General features: G+C 39.0%; 1 protein-coding gene across 3 annotated transcripts in view; it reads left to right on the top strand.

Moving 5' to 3' along the window:
• The window catches only part of USP22 (ubiquitin specific peptidase 22), a 190537-nt gene that overhangs the window by 156702 nt on the left and 16417 nt on the right, over nt 1–17418 (top strand). For all 3 annotated transcript variants that reach the window (XM_067534089.1, XM_067534088.1, XM_067534087.1), the window contains one exon: nt 6662–6809. In XM_067534089.1, coding sequence (XP_067390190.1) covers nt 6662–6809 — 148 coding nt within the window. The remainder of the gene's footprint in view (nt 1–6661; nt 6810–17418) is intronic.

Here is a 17418-nt window from a genome sequence, read left to right on the forward strand (position 1 = left end):
ATTTACACTTTCAAAGTGCTTTACAAATGTTAACTAATTACATATTAAACTTCCTGTATGTGGGTTTATTTCCTGTTTACTACTGAGGATTTTGGGCTAGAGATGGGAGAGAAGCAAAGGAAGTAAAGTGTGATCCTACAGGTAACAGCTACAGGATAATTCACACTAGATATAAATCAGAATTGCATGGGGGGTGGGGACGAGAGATACCACTCTGCACATAAGTAAATATTCTATGCAATTTCTATGGAAATTCTGTGGAAATACCAGTTTCTATAGGCTATCAATTTGTAAATCTATTTGATTGTAAAAAGCCCAATATATAGATACTAATATCATCGGCAGTCATCTTGACGTGCCTTCATCAGATTGATATAAATGTTATGTCATCCCATTGGCATGTAATAATCTTGATGGTCTATAAGCACATACCATCCTTTGAAAAAGAATGGAGGGAGGAGGAGGAGAAATGACTACCATGTTATGAATTGGGGTGAGATTGTAAAAGCTTCCCGGGGAAGTGAAGATGATGATTTATTATTTGTGGTGGTGTAGTGTATGGGAGCCCCATTCATGGAGCAGCGCCCCATTATGTTAGGCATTGTACAAACCCAGAAAAAGACAGTCCCAGTCCCAAAGAGGATTTAGATGCACATCTTGTATTAATTTCAGAGGGGATTGTGCTTCTAAATTCCACAGACAATTTTGAAAATTTGAGCCTACATTTTCCTCCAATCAAAATCCATATCTGTGATTTCACCGATTCTTGTGTAATTCTTATTGTGAGGCTTAAGATACCATGAATGAGTGCAGAATTGTATCTGTTAAAATATCAGATTGTAGAGACAGGACTACAGTAATCTCTGTCCATCTTCATACATCATGTTGAGATATTTAGGTTATTGTAAGACTCATATGCTGGGGAGGAATACTGTAAGTGATATGGAAGAGAGAATTACCACACAATCACCTGGAAGTAAAAATGTAACACTCAGTCCCTCTGAAGCAGAGCTATGCTGTTGATTACACAACTCCAGAATATTTTCCCTTGTCTGTGAATAGTAAATATTATATTATTGGCTACATTTGGGAAATCACTCAGAATTTTTATTAGAAGCTCCTTTTTCCCCATGGGAGCACTTTGAATTTCTGCACACCCACGTTTTCATCTAATGTCTTATAATTATGCAGTGTACTGCTTATCTCCGGTCCCTTCACTAAAAACACACATGTATTTATACAGAAAGGAGCCTTCTTGTTGCATTTCCAGTGATCAGGGAGGGCTAACCAATAGAGAATAATAGGTGTGGCTCTTATGAAGGAATCTTTTGTAATTTAATTACCAGAGAAATGGCAGTTCAAATGCTGTCTCTGGTTTTCAGTGTGATCTGGTTTTTATCTGGTTTTCCCATTGGGGTTAATTGATGTGGTTATCTCCAGACATTTTATTCAATGTCAGATAATCAGGGCAAGGGTTAATTTTATCTCTCCTCCACCCTCCTTTCCTGAAGGCCTGATCTTATCCAAATGGAATGCCAGGGACTCTAGTGAGAGCATGCAAATAAATGTGGCTTAGCAAACTAAAAAAGAAGTGAGGTCTGCGATCTAAAAATCAGAGTGAATTTTGCTCATTGTGATCCCGAAAGAAGTAATGTTGTTCCAATTTCCAGTTCAGGATTAGTTGCGTAGGTTGTAAAAGGGGTTTCTCCATGAAAAATGTCCATTGCATTTGCATGTCTGAAAGTCACAAGTTCCTCCTAGTTGAAATAGATTGATGGTGAGCAGTGAAGGTGTCAGTTGTTTGTCACAGCTTACATCAAGGGAATAATTCTTTCCCTGTAAATTCACTACGCCTGTGCAGCTTTGCAAATATTTCGGCATCAAATCTCTGGTGTTTGTTTTTAAAATGTATAATTGCATCTATTAACATTTTTAGCTAATGCTGTTTACCTCTCAGTGAAATAATAATGTAATGAAACCAGTTGTACTGCATAGCAGGAAGAGTAAAAAGGATTTGGGAATGGCCAATATAGTTGAAACTGGATTTTAAAAAACCCCAAGAATGAAAATATATAGAATCTGTTCATTGAGCTAGTTGGCTGAATGGATTCATGTACTAGCTTTTCACTTACAGATGCTTGTGTTTTGGTTCACCAATGAAAATGAGTTCAGTGATGGTATTCTAGTCCCTAGGGGATATTTATTCAGTTTACAGAATGACCTAACAATATGGCTTGATTAGCAGGGTGTCTCTCTCCATCTACTATGTGACTGGAATAGCAGGAATACCTGGGGGTGTTGCAGGTTGTGATGCATGCACTCACACAATATAAAGAACAAAGCCTTCTCTGTTCCCATCATTACCCATCCCTGTGAGTCTGCAAAAGAATACATTACAACTAGGTAGAGAGAGTTTAGAAATAGGGATGTGCAGGAAAAAGAGAAGAATGAGAAGATTTATTACTTTAATGTCTAAGATGGTAGGATGGGTTGAAATGGTTTGTGTAGAAAATAAAAGTGAATACATTCTAGCTGAAACCTATACAAAGAGGAGAAAAAGTACCTTACGGCCCTTATTCTGAACCACATAGTCTGAGGTTTTACTGGGCACATACAGTATTGTTCTCTATTTGAGAGTCTAGGCAATGTTTTTATAAAGTCAAGAGTTGAAGAAAAGTAGAAAGAAGAAATTGTGGGAATTAACACCCCATGCTCAGCAAAGCATCTGTGTAGATTTATGCAGTAGAAATACCACACAACCCTGTGGTATCCTTAAAGTTCCATACAAAGAAATGAGAATGAAGTTTCACAGAGCTTGTGCCCGTGCAGTAAATCATAATAAATTATTACCTCTGAAACAGGTATAGAATGTATATCCATACTCGTGAAATTGAAATCTTCCGAGTTGCATCAAACATTACTCAGTGTTAAGGGACCAAGGCTAGATATTTTACTGAAGGACAAAACATATTCTTCCCCCATCCTCCACTGTAGACTTCCTATCTATTTAGGCTTAAGTTGAAAAATGATTCATAAACAGAGCTTTTAATTTTTCCAGTTGAAATGGAATCCAAAACAGAAGTTAGGCCTGTAAGAACTCTTGCTTACAGAGAGGATATTGGTATGTATGCAAGGTTGCCAAAGTACTTCTGTTTATTCCCATGGCTGGAACACCTCCATACATCCATTTTTGGTGGGAGAAGATCATCCCTGCAGTAGTATAGCCAGTGGGGTCTACCTGTTTTTTCTCTGTCCAAAGAGTCAAGGTTGCTGTATATTGCTGTTGAGTGCTAATCGCGTAAAACATATATGATGAGATCAAGAAATCCCATATAAACTACAACCAGAAGTAGCCATGAGCCAGTGTAAAATACTAACGCAGGACATACCTAAAAATGGAGCCCTCAGCCCAGAGGGCCCTTACAAGTTAGTAGTGTTTCTTGCAACAGTATTAAATCATATGAAGCTGGGCAATGCGAATGGCAGGTCAGGGAATTTCAAACTACATGAATTGATCCTGTCCACAATGACCAGCTAAGCAGTGGTTAAAACCATGTTAGACTGAAATTATTTTAAGTTCTGTTGAAAACTACTTAAAAAGAGACAATTCCAGTAAAGGTGACCTGCAAAGAGAGAACTTTGATTTTGCCCTTTTTATTTTATTAAATTATTTATACAGAGAGCCTTAATTGTGGGAAATGAAAGAAGGGACTCAAGGGTTTTTTTATGCCTTTATTTTTTGGGTAATGGGGAAGGAGAAGCTCCGGTCTTACCTACCTTAAAAGATTCCAGGGATTACTAAAGAACTGTTAGTATTGCCACTGCAGCATGAAGGAAATGAAACCTGATTTGAGATGGGATGCGACTTTTAATCAGACTGCATAAAATGTGTTTAGTTTGCATATGTTGTTGTTGTAACTAAAATCTCTCACAAACAGCTGAAAGAAATAGATATCTCTGTTAAAGATTGTGCATTATAACCCCTTGAGTTAAGGTCTATGGAAAACCCACAGTACACATCTCTAAGACCCCCAAAGAGTTCTCCAATAAAACTAAGACCAGACTTGACGTTCTTGATATTTCAAAGAGAATAAATAAGCAGATTTTTGAAGGTTTTTTTAAAAGACTTACATAAATCTTTCAGCCCATTTTATACATCACAAAGAGGGGAAAATGACATAATCTAGTGTTTTTGTTAGTCACCTTCAAAAGTGCAGATGAGATCAGTGTGTGCTTATTAGCATGCCTTGTATTGGTATTCTCTATCAGCTCTTAGTAGTGTCTGAGCTCTTGTACTAAATATCTGCATGTTTGTATGCAGCGAAGTCATTTCTCCATGTTCTGCTTTGCAGTGGAATCACCTGAAGTACTTAAAGCACTAGAGAGCCTTACAGTAGTTATAATTATAAATCAGTAATAGCAAAACAAAATTTAAAATACCAAATACCAAGTATTAAATATACAATAATGCTATTACTTAAATATGTATTGATGAAAGATTGTTTTTTATATTCTTCCAGTAGTGAGATTCTTTTAGCCCTTAGATACAAGCACACAAATTATATTTCAATGATTTTAAGGTTTAGAAAAACACAGTTATGTGTGACACACATTTCTCAGCATGGAGTGGAACACTGAGTTGACAGTGGTCTTTGTAGGTTGCGGAACGATTCAGTTAAAATATGGACAACATTTTGTCACATGAATCTACATTTTTTTTTATAAGAGCACTATAAAATTAGAAAAATACGTATTTTATATACTTACCACAGTAGACAATGCAATTACTCTGATCCTTCTAGGTTCTATATTGACATCGGTTTATTTCATGAAGGTAATGTACCTATAGAATTGCACTTACATTGGTACTCTGCAAGTAGTAAAAATTTGCTAAGTGAAAGGCATAGGGACTATTAGTAAACATAGTATGAGTGAAGCTTTTGTACTGTATTTTTAACAGTACTCTGATTGGGTTTGTTTCCAGTTTCCATATGGTAATAGCCAATAATTTGACAGAGTTTCTTTTAGATTCCTTTCATCCTAATGAAGCACTAGAGAATATAAAATTTACTGGCAGGTCTAGTGTCTGCAGTGGAGTAATTATGGAGAGTGCTTTTGGTTAAAATGACCAGAGAGCTCTGAGACTAATTGCAAGGAGTGACAGAACAGAAGTTTTATTGCTGCAGTTCCCTGAATTATGTTGAACAGTAGCTGCATCAGCAGATTTCAATTACTACTCCAGTCTCCTGGTGTCATTCTTGTTGGCATCAGAGTTACCTATTGATCCTTTTATTTATAGAAAGCTTTTTTGCATTGTTGGGCTCCAGTGGTATCGTTTCCTGTTGAGCAAATAGAGGCTTATTGAATAAAAGAACTTTTATTTGCAGAGAAATTAGACAAAAGCCTGCAGAGTGCTAAATAGAAAATGAGGACTAGTGACAAAATAATCTTGACTACATTTCACCTACTGCTTAACCCCAAAAGAGACGATACAATTCCTCTAGCCAGCTTTCCAGCATAGTTTTTGCAGTTTTACTGGGGTGAAAAAGCTCAAAGAAAAAGGGCAAAAACAAACCCAGAAATAAAAACTTGTCTTCCCACAATAGTGAGAGAACCCATATATTGCTACTTTTTTTAATCTGCTGCATATTCTTTTTTATGTGATGGAAGAGTTTTCTTGGAAAATATACTTGAAACATAAACAGTACTGTCACTTATGAGGTCTTAGCAATAGTTAGCACAGCCTTGCAAAGCACCCTTGCTGGAGAACAACGTTTCTTCAAAGGGCAGGGGAGGTCAAATGATGCATTTTTTTTTTTAACTTGTTTGAAGTGAAATGTCACTTCAGTTAATAAATTTAGAATTGAACATTTATATTTACAGGAGGAACTCATTACATAGGGCTTGTCTATGTGGGGAAATTTACCAGTGGAACTATACCAGTATAACTATAGCAGTCTAGATATACTGCCGTAACTTCCCATGTGGACACTCTTATTCTGGAATATAAATGCCCTTCTCTGATTTAGCTTATGTTGCCTTGACAACAGTACCTGCTATATTGGTATGTGTATATTCCAGTAAATTTCCCACATATATATATATATATATATGAGAGAGCGAGAGAGTTATCAGTAATTACCATACCTTGGTATCTAGGTATAGTTAATAATAAACATTGGTTTTTGGGTTTTTTTGCAGTGGCATCGACTGTTATTTTTCCTAATTCACTTAAGTGTATAAATGTACAAATATGCTTGTTGACCCCTTACATGTGTGATTATGCCTTCAATCTAGAGCAAACACATTTTAGAGATACCAGAGTACAATCAGTAAGCAGATTTAAGTACTGCTTATTTCGGTCCTCGATAATGCAGGCTAATCACCACAAAAATGGGAAGCTGCAAGAATGAAAACTATAAAAAGGTGCCTGTAACTTAAATAATGTGTCCAGTGTATTCCATTCTCAAACCACATCCTTGGAGGATCTGCTTTAAAAAAAAACCCCAACAAACTGAACATTTCAGTGTAAGGCTGTCAAAACTAAACAGTTTCATTCAACTTCAGTTGCCTGATTCCAGTCATTAACTTCTTTTATGGGTAAATCCACAGAGACTGTGTATCATGTTAACCATCGTGTCCTTTTCTTTGCTTTGAGCAGTTTTACTCTGGGCACCGATCTCCTCACATTCCATATAGGTTATTGCACCTCGTATGGACGCATGCACGGCATTTAGCAGGGTATGAGCAACAGGATGCACACGAGTTCCTCATTGCTGCATTAGATGTGCTGCACAGACACTGCAAAGGTAAGGTTTGTACTGGCAACAAGGAATAGAGAATTTAAAAAAGTCAGCGGTCTCTTCTTAAATCGGAAGAATGGTCTTCCAGCACAGTAGTCTCTTGATTCAGCAAGTTCCTTTTTTTAAATGTGTTTTTGACTATCTTGCATCTATCAAAACAGACTTTTCCTGCTATCAAAATTACCCACATTTAGAGAGAGAGCGAGCACATATTGGTTTGAGTCACCAGCTTGGCCTTTTCTTATTGGTTATGTGAGTCAGTATCTTGTCATTTAAATTGCCATCCAAATTCTATTTATATTTGAGATATTTTAAACTCTTGTTCAGTGCATCAGTAAGGTATTGACTAAACACACAAAAGGGGCCAAGTAGGCGTCCAGCGCTGTTTTGTTTAAATAGTACAGTACTGCATTTGTGGTATACAACATCTTAACAACACTGAATGGAAGACCAAATGGAACCCTTAACTCAAAAACATTCAGTCTTGATACTTTGTCTCTCAACTTTAATGCTATTATAAAGTAGCCAATTCTATTTATGACAGAAATGTTCATTAAAGATGAACGAACAAGTTTTAAAGAAATGTTTAAGATAACAAATCTGTGAATTGAAGAGAATATGCTGTATATGTAACCTTGTTCGTTTGAACCTCAGTTAGCTAAACTAGTTATTTGAGGTGTATAAAGGGAATTGACAGTCCATCTGTCTAAATGTGTTGTCTTGTCACCCATTTTTTAGATTCATGAGGTTTTATTGTACTTAAAAACCATATGCTGCTGCTGTAAATGCTGGATGCTGTTATTTTTGAAGTTGTATAGCTCTGTAGGTATGCACAGTACTTTTACAAAACACCTAAAATGAGTTTTGAGGTTTCCTAGAAGAGAACTATCAAAGGGAAAAATACCATTGCTTCCCTGAAACTTCTTGATTTCTGTTTTGGATATGTGTCATTTGTCAGCCATTTATAGAAATTCAGTGAGCTTCATGCAACTAGTGTTAGAGCATTGTAAGTAATTGATTCTCTCTGAACTTTGGCCTCTCATTTTCTACTGATCCTGAAGAAACGGTCTACAATCTTGAACGCTTTTGGACCTTTTAAAGTCTCTAAATCACTGATCTTACAAATTTTTACTCTTCTCATCTGTTCAGCTATGAGCCCCTATTCATGTTTCTTGGGCATTTATTGACAAGTCTAAGTGAGAAAGGTAACTTTCTCTCTCCAACTGTAATGAGAGAGCTTGCAGCTGCAAGCAAAGGTCCTTATACTCTTCTGAAGTTTAATATTAAAGTATCTGAAAATACTTTGTCAACTGAGAGTCAAGTAGTAGTTTCAGCTTTAGAGAACTTACTTATGTGATAAACCTTAAAGAATGAGCTCTAGAATGAGCATTCCCCAAGGTTTCCCCCACCATTGCTAAAACTCTGGATCCATTCAGCTTATCACATATGCTTTCTTCTCTCCTCCACCTACCCCCTGTGCCAGAAATATGTTGAAGTCAAGGGTTATACGTTACAGGCCTAAGAGAAAGTGATCCCTTTCTAATTTCTGTGGTATCCAACCAAACAGTGAAGTACAGTGGCTGCATAGCTCTGCTAAAATGCTCGGTGGTAACAGTGAGGACATTTAGAAGGTCATTAAGCTTCAGAGGTAATATTTCATTCAGATGAATGTGGGTGGGAGCATTTCACATCTCTCATGAGCTTTTTCAAGTTGTCAGTAAGGTTCCAGCTACATTATACATTTTACCATATTGTCCAATGCTAGTTTTAGATCAGTCCTGTATAATATTTCCATCCAGGTTTGGTTACATCCATGCAGGTAGATCAAAACTGTATTATAAATGGCGAAGTGTAGATGCCGGGACCTTGACATCTATGCATTCAGAAGGTTTTCAAAGCTCAATTTCTGCAGAAATGGAGGCGTCCTTAGGGGCTGGTGTAGGTTTGTAGACTGCATCATTGCAAGGTAAATGGTACAGTCAAGTAGTTATTGAACTGTCTGAGTCCCACAGAAACCAGGATGCTAGTATAGACACAATCTAAACTGTTTCAGGAGGAAGTGGATTATTTAGCTATTTAATTCAAAATAAGTTATTTAGCTTTATAATGTGAAAACCTTCCTGGTTGCATATATTTATGTCCTCATAAGATACTGCTGCTAGTGAGATTATGAATACTAATGCTGCTCCAAGCAGATATTCCTCTTGTGTCTGTCTTACGCATTCAGTTTATTGGATATACACAGCATTTGAGGCTTGCAGTTATGTAACAATCTACCTCAGATCTTACCATCAGAATATTTTGAGTGTACAGTCACAAACAGCATTTCTTTGCTCAGGAGGCTCTGCTGCTGGGCACTAATTTGGAATCATAAATATTTCGTGGTGCCTTTACGCTGAAAACTGCAGAATCACGCAGCTGCTATCAACGAGGGGTAGTGCAGCTCTTTGGTTTAAATTGATCTTTTCTCTCTTCCTCATCCTCTCTCCTGTTTCTTAGAGTACTGTCGGGTTTCACCCAGAGAACAGAGGAGGTTTGGAGTATCTTATGGGCACACTCCATTCTGAACCTGAATAGTAAAATATAGGCCACCCATATTTAGTGCAAGTAAAAATTAAACTTTACAGCGCTGTTTCAGACCCAGTACACACCTATGCAGCTAACGGTCCATATCTAGGCCAACCTGATGGGCTGAAGGAAAACAGTATGCTGACCGGTGTGGATTTGTTTGGGCCCCAAGCTGGAGAGAGAGGGACTGATTTTTGAGTTACTTCCTTTCTCCACTTCACGTGGGAAAGAGGATCATGGAAGTGTATAGTTAAGGTGGCTTAAAGCCATGTATTCTAAGGCCATGCAGGAGTCTGTTTAACTGCTGACGTAAGTCAGAAAGACCCTGAAGCTGGTTTAATTTATGCTCCGTTTCCCATAGTCCCCTAATGCCCCTGAGAAACAGAGAATAATCATACACCAGTGAATTCCAGCCATACTCCTGATCCACCCTCCCAGGGAGCAGGGCTGGTACAGAGCCTTTATGGCCAGGAAGGGCCTCTAAGCAGGGGTATTCTCATGGGTCTGTTTTTTCCCACTTTGAAGTCCCTTTATACTGCTGGAGTAGCACAGAAGTACCTTAGAGTAACTGAGAATCAGATCCACTTGTGTAGCACCTGCGCCTTGTATACCATTCCTTTCCAACGGGACAATCCAAAAGCAGCATTAACATGTTACAGAGGGAGCTCTCCAGCCAAAATGATGGATTAGCAAGAGAGAGCACTTCTGGGAAGACAAAACTGGTAAATTGTTGATTCCCCTTCCTTTCTCTAAAATGCATACTGCTCTCTCCTTGAAAATATGTAACCCAATAGCTTCCTGGTGGCACCGACCCTTACCTGAAGTTTGTGTGGTATATTGCTGTCTTCTGCCTCTGGTTTTGAAAAAACCGTATTTGGGCTCTTAAACATTTTCAGCCAGATCATGCAAGTTAATAAATGGCAATGTGCTTTGTATCTGCGTGCTGTGCTGTGCCAGTCGTCACATGCCAGGGTAATTTAATGGTTAAATTGCTGTGACATCCATGGAAGGGCACCTCCAGCACCAGGCTCACTGATGAGCCTTTGTTCTTTATTGGATCTTATCTTCTAAACAGGACAAAGTGCATTTAAAGATCAGACTGCCTTGGGGAGGCAGTGTGATCTTGCTCTGTTTTCCTGTTTTGTACTTTATTTGCCTGAGAAGCAAACTGGACATTAGACAGTCCATTGGCATGTATTTTCAGACCGTACATTTCAGAGTTGGACCTTTAAATAAGCATGTATGACAAACTGATTTGCAGACTCTGAAGGCTTGACGTGAACTGAAGAAGGTACAGAAAATGTGTAGAGCAGTTACCTGACCTTTATTACATATGTTTTTATACAGTTATGCAATAGACCAGATGTAAAGGCATTGTCATCCCATATTTCATGTGGTATTCTCTGAGATTTTCAAATGTCTAAACTTGTATTAGGAGAAAAATAAAAATGAGTAATGCTGCCCTGCCTGAAAATTATAAAATTAGCTTTTAAGTAACATCAGTGTAATCTTAATTAGCCTTGCTCTAAAAGAAATCCAGCTAAGAGCTCCCCTGAAAAATGAAGCTGATGACTTCTGAAGATTTTTTTTGTTTCCACCTGGTATATATCCCAGCAATGATATAGCACAACTCAGATAAATTAAATAGATACAAATTATCTTTTCTTCTTTAGGTCTTGTCTGCACTTGAGAGTTAATTCATGTTAAGGTAGGGTGTGAATTTAAAGCACAGTAGCTAGTTTGGAATAAATCCATAAACACAGTAGCTAGTTTGGAATAAGTCCATGTGTGGATTTGCTAACCCCAGGATAAGAGAGTCCACACATGGAGTTACCTAGAATAATAGTTATACTGCAATAGCTCCATGTGTAGACCAGCCCTTTTGTGCAAGACCACAGCTAAAAGTTGAAATTCTGGCCTACAGAGATCCTTGTTAAAGATGAAAACCCCCTGCTCACTGACTTTTCTTGTTGCAAAGACACTTCCCAACCAAGCAGCAAAGGATAGACACAAATTGGTAGCAACAGATGCATGCCCAAGTCACTAAAAAGGAAGACATACTGAGCTGTAGGATGGCATACAACAAACTGGGCTGATTGAACTATGAACAAAAGATGCTAATCCATTACAGTAATTGCATTTTCAAATTGCTGCATACAAAAATTAAATTAAAGTAACATTACTGTTTGGACACTAGCTTTTACTGATCAGTAATTTTAAAGGGTCATTGTCAGAACTGACAGTCTGATGTTGAGCCTACTATTATATATATTTTCTCCTGATTCTGAAGCACCTATAAGCACCTACCCCTTACAAGGTCTGCCGCACAGCTGAGAAGTTTGTATTCTAAGTGACACACAGCAAAGCCAGAATTCTGGGTTCGGGAATCGCACTGTACTGTCACACATTCTGCTTGATTGCCCAGTTCTTGTTCGCAAATAAGGGAAAGAAATGTTCAAAACTTCTAGTCTTCTAAGAGTCTTATAAATTTCAGTAAGTACTGCCTGCTTGTGAACACGGAACTTTTCAACAGAGGTATGGAACAAGCATATGTTCATCGCACATGTCACCAAAGTTAAGCTGGTGGAACTAATTTCTGATGTGTTCCTTTTTTAATTAAAAAACAAAGGTGGTGAGACAAAGCATCTTGATACCTTTAAAGAAATGACAGACTCTGGAGAAATGTAACATGCAGATATTACTATCTGTGCTGATGATTATTTTATGACCTTTCTATAAATATATCTAGGATGCATATGAAGGAACATCTAATATATTTAAAGGAACTACTGCATGTGAACTGTAGCTACTCTTTCAGTTTTCCAAATTAAAGAAACTATTACAAGAGTGATTATACTATTACACAGTGATTATAGAATGTTTACATTAAACTAAATCCAAGCTGTTTAACATTGGGGAAGTGGAGAGGACACACCTTTATAATTTAATCAGAGCAATTTGTATATGCATATATTCAAGTGATTGTGTTGTTTTTTTTTAACCTCTTATCTACTTTGGCTGAATTCTTTCATAAGAAATTACTGTTGTACCTGGTGTAATTTGTTGTGGATATTGTATAAACTGCAAAAGTAGAATTTACTATATGATACGATAAATATGCTGAATACAACCTTAACTACAAAAGCACAATCAGTTGCAACTGCTAATTTTCAGATGCGTAATATGCTTCCTCTCCCTACCTCTTCTCAATTCTTTTATATATATATATATATATATATATATATATATATATATATTGACAAGTGCAAGGAGGTGGCAGTATTATTTTTCCCTCCTCTTCAACCAGATGTCATGGGAAATGATGTGAGTGGGTCATGCCCTTCTGTTTAGCTGTGAACAAGCTTGCAGGATATTCTTTTGAGACCCCCTCGTCACTGAGCTTAATTGAGTTGTGTAATTGAAAAGGGAGCATTCTTATTCTCCTGTGGGCAAAAATGGCTGTCTATTAAAGTATGCAGTAGAGATGTTACCTGAGGCCGATGGAAATCTGTAGAGCCTGTTTTTCTGCTTCTGCCCACTCCAAAACAAGGAAAGGGAGAGAAAATGAATTTCAAATGGTGGGATTATAGTGATGTAACTATCTTCTATAGTGTTTAAAGAGGAAATGAAATGTAGATTTAAAAACAAAGATAAAATATCTTAAACCATTAATAAAATCCATGTGTAGTCTTACAAATTATAAATGTCCTTTTATAAAGATGAACAGCAAGGCTTTATGCTCTTTAAGAATTAATTAAGTTGACTTTAACTTGAAGCATAATTTAAACCTTCTAAAAAACCCTGAAGGTCCTAGGTTCAGGAGGACGTTACCTGAAACTACAGTTTGGCAGTCCACATGTTGGGACTCTGATCATAAAATTCCCAAGATTGGGGCTGAAGCCACTTTCAGTTGAGATCACTTTGTTCTAAAACTAGAATGTAAATCTAATTGCAGTGTATATATTCTATCTTTAAAAAAAAAAAAAAAAAAGTCATTTGTTTCCCGTTCTTGTGAACAATTCCAGAGTATGTTTTAAAGACCAGAAGTACTTGTAAGGCAAGAAGCTGCAGAATCTCTGGGAGCTTCTCTGAGCCATTTAGGATATAATTGACCTAAAAAATCCAGTGGTGTTAAGTAATTCTCACCTATCCCATTTATTCCACATTAGCACTGGTTGGAACTTTTGTCAGTTGATGATTTTATATTTTCAACAATTTCCACAATTTCAGTTTAAAAATCTGTTGCTCTTAAGTTATTGTAAACAGTCAAAGCTATATAAAAATACCTTAAAAGTGATGATAATTTTTTTCTGCTTTTAGTTTACTCCTTTGTCATGGTGATTGAAAATCCTTCCTTTTAAAAAAGGAACTGTATTGATTAATGAGGGCTAGGACTCCTTAGTATTTCATTTTTGAAACTAAAATATAGTATAAACCAATCTTTAGTGTTTGCATTTTTTTAACTGGGTAGATACTAGGAAACCTGACAAACACCTAATTATAAATGTGCTAGCAGCCTCTGTTGTTGAGATTTTGGAAAAATGTTCAAAACTTACTTTATGAAATAGTTATCAGCTGTTGTGAACTAGTTCACCCATGTTTGTGTTGTGTTTCAACAACAATAACAAAAACCCTACTGTATATACAGGAATAAGCACTTCACAAACTTTGATTCATCCTCACAACAATTTTGTAAGGTAGAAAAGAAAATGTATTATCCCCAAAACTGAGGCACGGACACTAAGGCCTAGTCTGCACTACAGAGTTTTGTCGACGCAAGTAACATCGACAATCCACAAGCGCTATAATTACATCACTTGTGCATGTTCACACAACACCCCTGTTGGCGAAGCACGTCCACAGTTGGTGCTCTAGCATCGACAGTGAGAGCAGTGCAGTGTGAGTAGCTATCCCATTGTGCAACTTGCCACCTTCTGCTGCTAGGAGTTGTGGGAAGGCAGAGTGGATCACAGTGCATCATGGGTGCGGGCTCAAGATCCCATGATGCAGATTTTTTCGTCTCATCATTCCATGGGTTTCTGACTGCATTTTGTGGCATTTTTCAACTGCCCCTGTTTACTGTGCACCTGCCATCTCTGTCTAAAAGGATGGATCTCCATTGCTGTGGTCACTGTTATGAACACATCGCGGATGGTCATGCAGTATATCATGAACTCCCAATTTGAACAGGAATCAGAGGTGTCTGTCCTGCTGTGTGCCATGGAAAAAAACAACACCAGATTACTTTTGGCATTCATGGAACAGCTGCACACAGTGGACCGTCACTATTGGGCTCGGGAAACAAGCACTGAATGTTGGGATTGCATCATTATGCAGGTCTGGGATGACAAGCAGTGGCTGCAGAATTTTCGGATGTGGGAAGTTACCTTTCTGGAACTGTGTGGAGCTCACCCCAATGCTGTGGTGCAAGGACACCAAAATGAGAACTATCCTCTCATTGGAAAAGCACAAGGCGATTGCTGTTTGGAATCTGGCAACTCTAGACTGCTACCAGTTGATCGTGAATCAGTTTGGAGTCAGAAAGTCCACTGTTGGGGCTGCGTTAACGTAAGTGTGCAGGGCCATTTGCATTCTGCTACGAAAGACTGACTCTTGGAAATGTGCATGAAATGGTGGATGGCTTCGTAGTAATGGGATTCCCTAACTGCAGTGGGCCGATATATGGCAGGCATATCCCAAATTTGGCCCCTGACCATCTCGTGACGGAGTATATCAATAGAAAGGGGTACTTCTCAATGGTATTGCAGGCGCTCGTGGATCACCATGGATGTTGCACTGACATCAACACCGGGTGGTCAGGGAAGGTGCATCTTCAGGAACACTGACCTGTACAGAAAGCTGCAAGCAGGGACTTCTTTTCCAGACCAGAAGATTCCAATGGGGGATGTTGAAATCCCCATAGTAATCCTGGGAGACCCATCATACCTTACTCCCATGGCTCATGAAGCCTTATACAGGAAACCTGGACAGCAGTCAGGAGTGCTTCAACAATAGGCTGAGTAAGTGCGGAATGACCATAGAATGTGCGTTTGGCAGATTAAAAGCATGCTGGCACTGCCTTTATGGCAGGTTAGACCTAAATGAGGAAAAAATTCCCATGGCCATAGCAGTCTGCTGTGTGCTCCCATAATATTTGTCAGGCTAAGGGTGAAAAGTTTCCCCCAGAGTGCAGTGCGGAACAGATCACCTGGTGGCTGATTTTGAACAGCCAGATACCAGGGCTATTAGAGGGGCACAACAGGGAGCTATTCAGATCTGGAAGACCTTGAAGGCACCATTTTGACCATGAGCACCAATAATATGTCTCTTAAAAAGCACTCCACCAGGTTTTATTAACTTGCCACCTTGCATGAAAATTTTGATGATTCCCGACCGCGATTTGTAGTCTGCAAATGATCGAATTGCCACTGTGTATTAATTTCAGTAGCAACCAGCGTTGACAAAGACAAAGATTATTTTTTTGGAGAATGTTTTTATTAAATACCAACTAATACAACATACAAAACGCTTGGTGGGAAGGGAAATAACAATGACGGGCAGTGTAGGCTCTCATAGCTGTGTGTAAGTCCAGGTATCATTCTGGAAGCTGTCCAAAGGGGTGGAGTGTACAGGGTACCTGCATGGGCTGGGAGGTTGAAAAGAATGTGTGGGAGGAGTTTGGGGAGGGCATGGCAAGCAATTCTGTACCAGCTTGGGGGGAAGGGGGTGGGGTGTTGAGCATGCATTAATTCTACCTGCAGCATGATTAGGGACTTCAACATCTCCATTTGGTCCTCCATCACTTTTATCATGTGCTTCTGGGTCTCCTTTCTGTCCTGCCTATTTTATAATTTTAATTTAAAGTCTCTCTCTGTGCCTTGTGTTCTTGTTTTTCGGGTTCTGGGGATTGGAGCACCTCTTGAAACATGCCCTGCTTGCTCCTCCTACTCGGTCGCTTTCTTATCGGGTGGACATGCTCCACCAGTGTGTAAGGGGTTCCTCTGAAGGCCACATCTGCAGAACCATAAGAAATAATAAACAGAAACATGATTCTTAGTGCACTCATGGCATCCAATAATTGCAGTAAAATACACCTCTTTTTAAATATGAATCATTTTTTCACTGTCCCTTGGCAAATACACAGCTCAGCAAACACCCTAAATATGGTGAGTTCAGCCCAGGAGGGTGAGGAGGGCTCAAGATGAGACAAAGGGTCTGGGTGGTTTTTTAAGAGGATCACCACAGGCAACTAGGGACAAAATTGTAAATTCTGGACACTATTTTCCACAGGTGGGGATCATAGAAGCCGATACCTCATTCCTGAGGGTAAGCAAGGATGCAAGGGTGTATCTCCTGCATGTGAGCAGCTTCAGGTCGGGTCCATATGCTGCTGACCTGTATGCCGCTTTGGTCCCTGCACAAGTCATTGCTGATTGGCACAGGAAAGTTTCCTACAACAGGGGAAGGAACAAAGCAGGTCTGCCAAGGAACCTTCAGCAGAGGATTGGCGAGTACCTCCAGGAAAGTTACCTAGAGATCTCTCTTGAGGACTCCCATTAAATCTCTGTGTGCAGTAACACACTTTTCAGCCTCACTGCATAGCTGTACAGGGGAATGTGAAGCACACACAAACACAGCTAGTCTTATACATTTCTATCCCTTCACCCACTTGTAGAATATAATAAAGCAAAGGACAGCTACACCTCATATAATCAAGCACCATGAACTCAAATAGATCACTTATCAGAGTCCCCCCTCTCCTGCATTATGCATGCCAGAGACAGAGTGCTGGAACTGGCTCAAACCCCCTGGGGTCAGGAAGAGGTCCTGGCTCCTCAGGGTACTGGATAACCCCATCACCTGTCCCCTCTCGTCCTCCAACTTGATCTCGTCCATGACTTCGTCCTTAGGGTTGAGTCCGCCGTCTCCATCCCTGCAGAAGTATCTATGAGGCTCTTGGCAGTGGAGGTTGGGTCATCACCAAGGATGGCGTCCAGCTCCTTATACAAGCGGCAAGTCTTCGTTGCAGCACCAGAGTGATGGTTTG

This window comes from Emydura macquarii, unplaced genomic scaffold (genome assembly GCF_026122565.2).
Source record: "Emydura macquarii macquarii isolate MOO-44397 ecotype Brisbane River unplaced genomic scaffold, CSIRO-AGI_Emac_v2 contig_3390, whole genome shotgun sequence".
NCBI lineage: Eukaryota > Metazoa > Chordata > Testudines > Chelidae > Emydura > Emydura macquarii.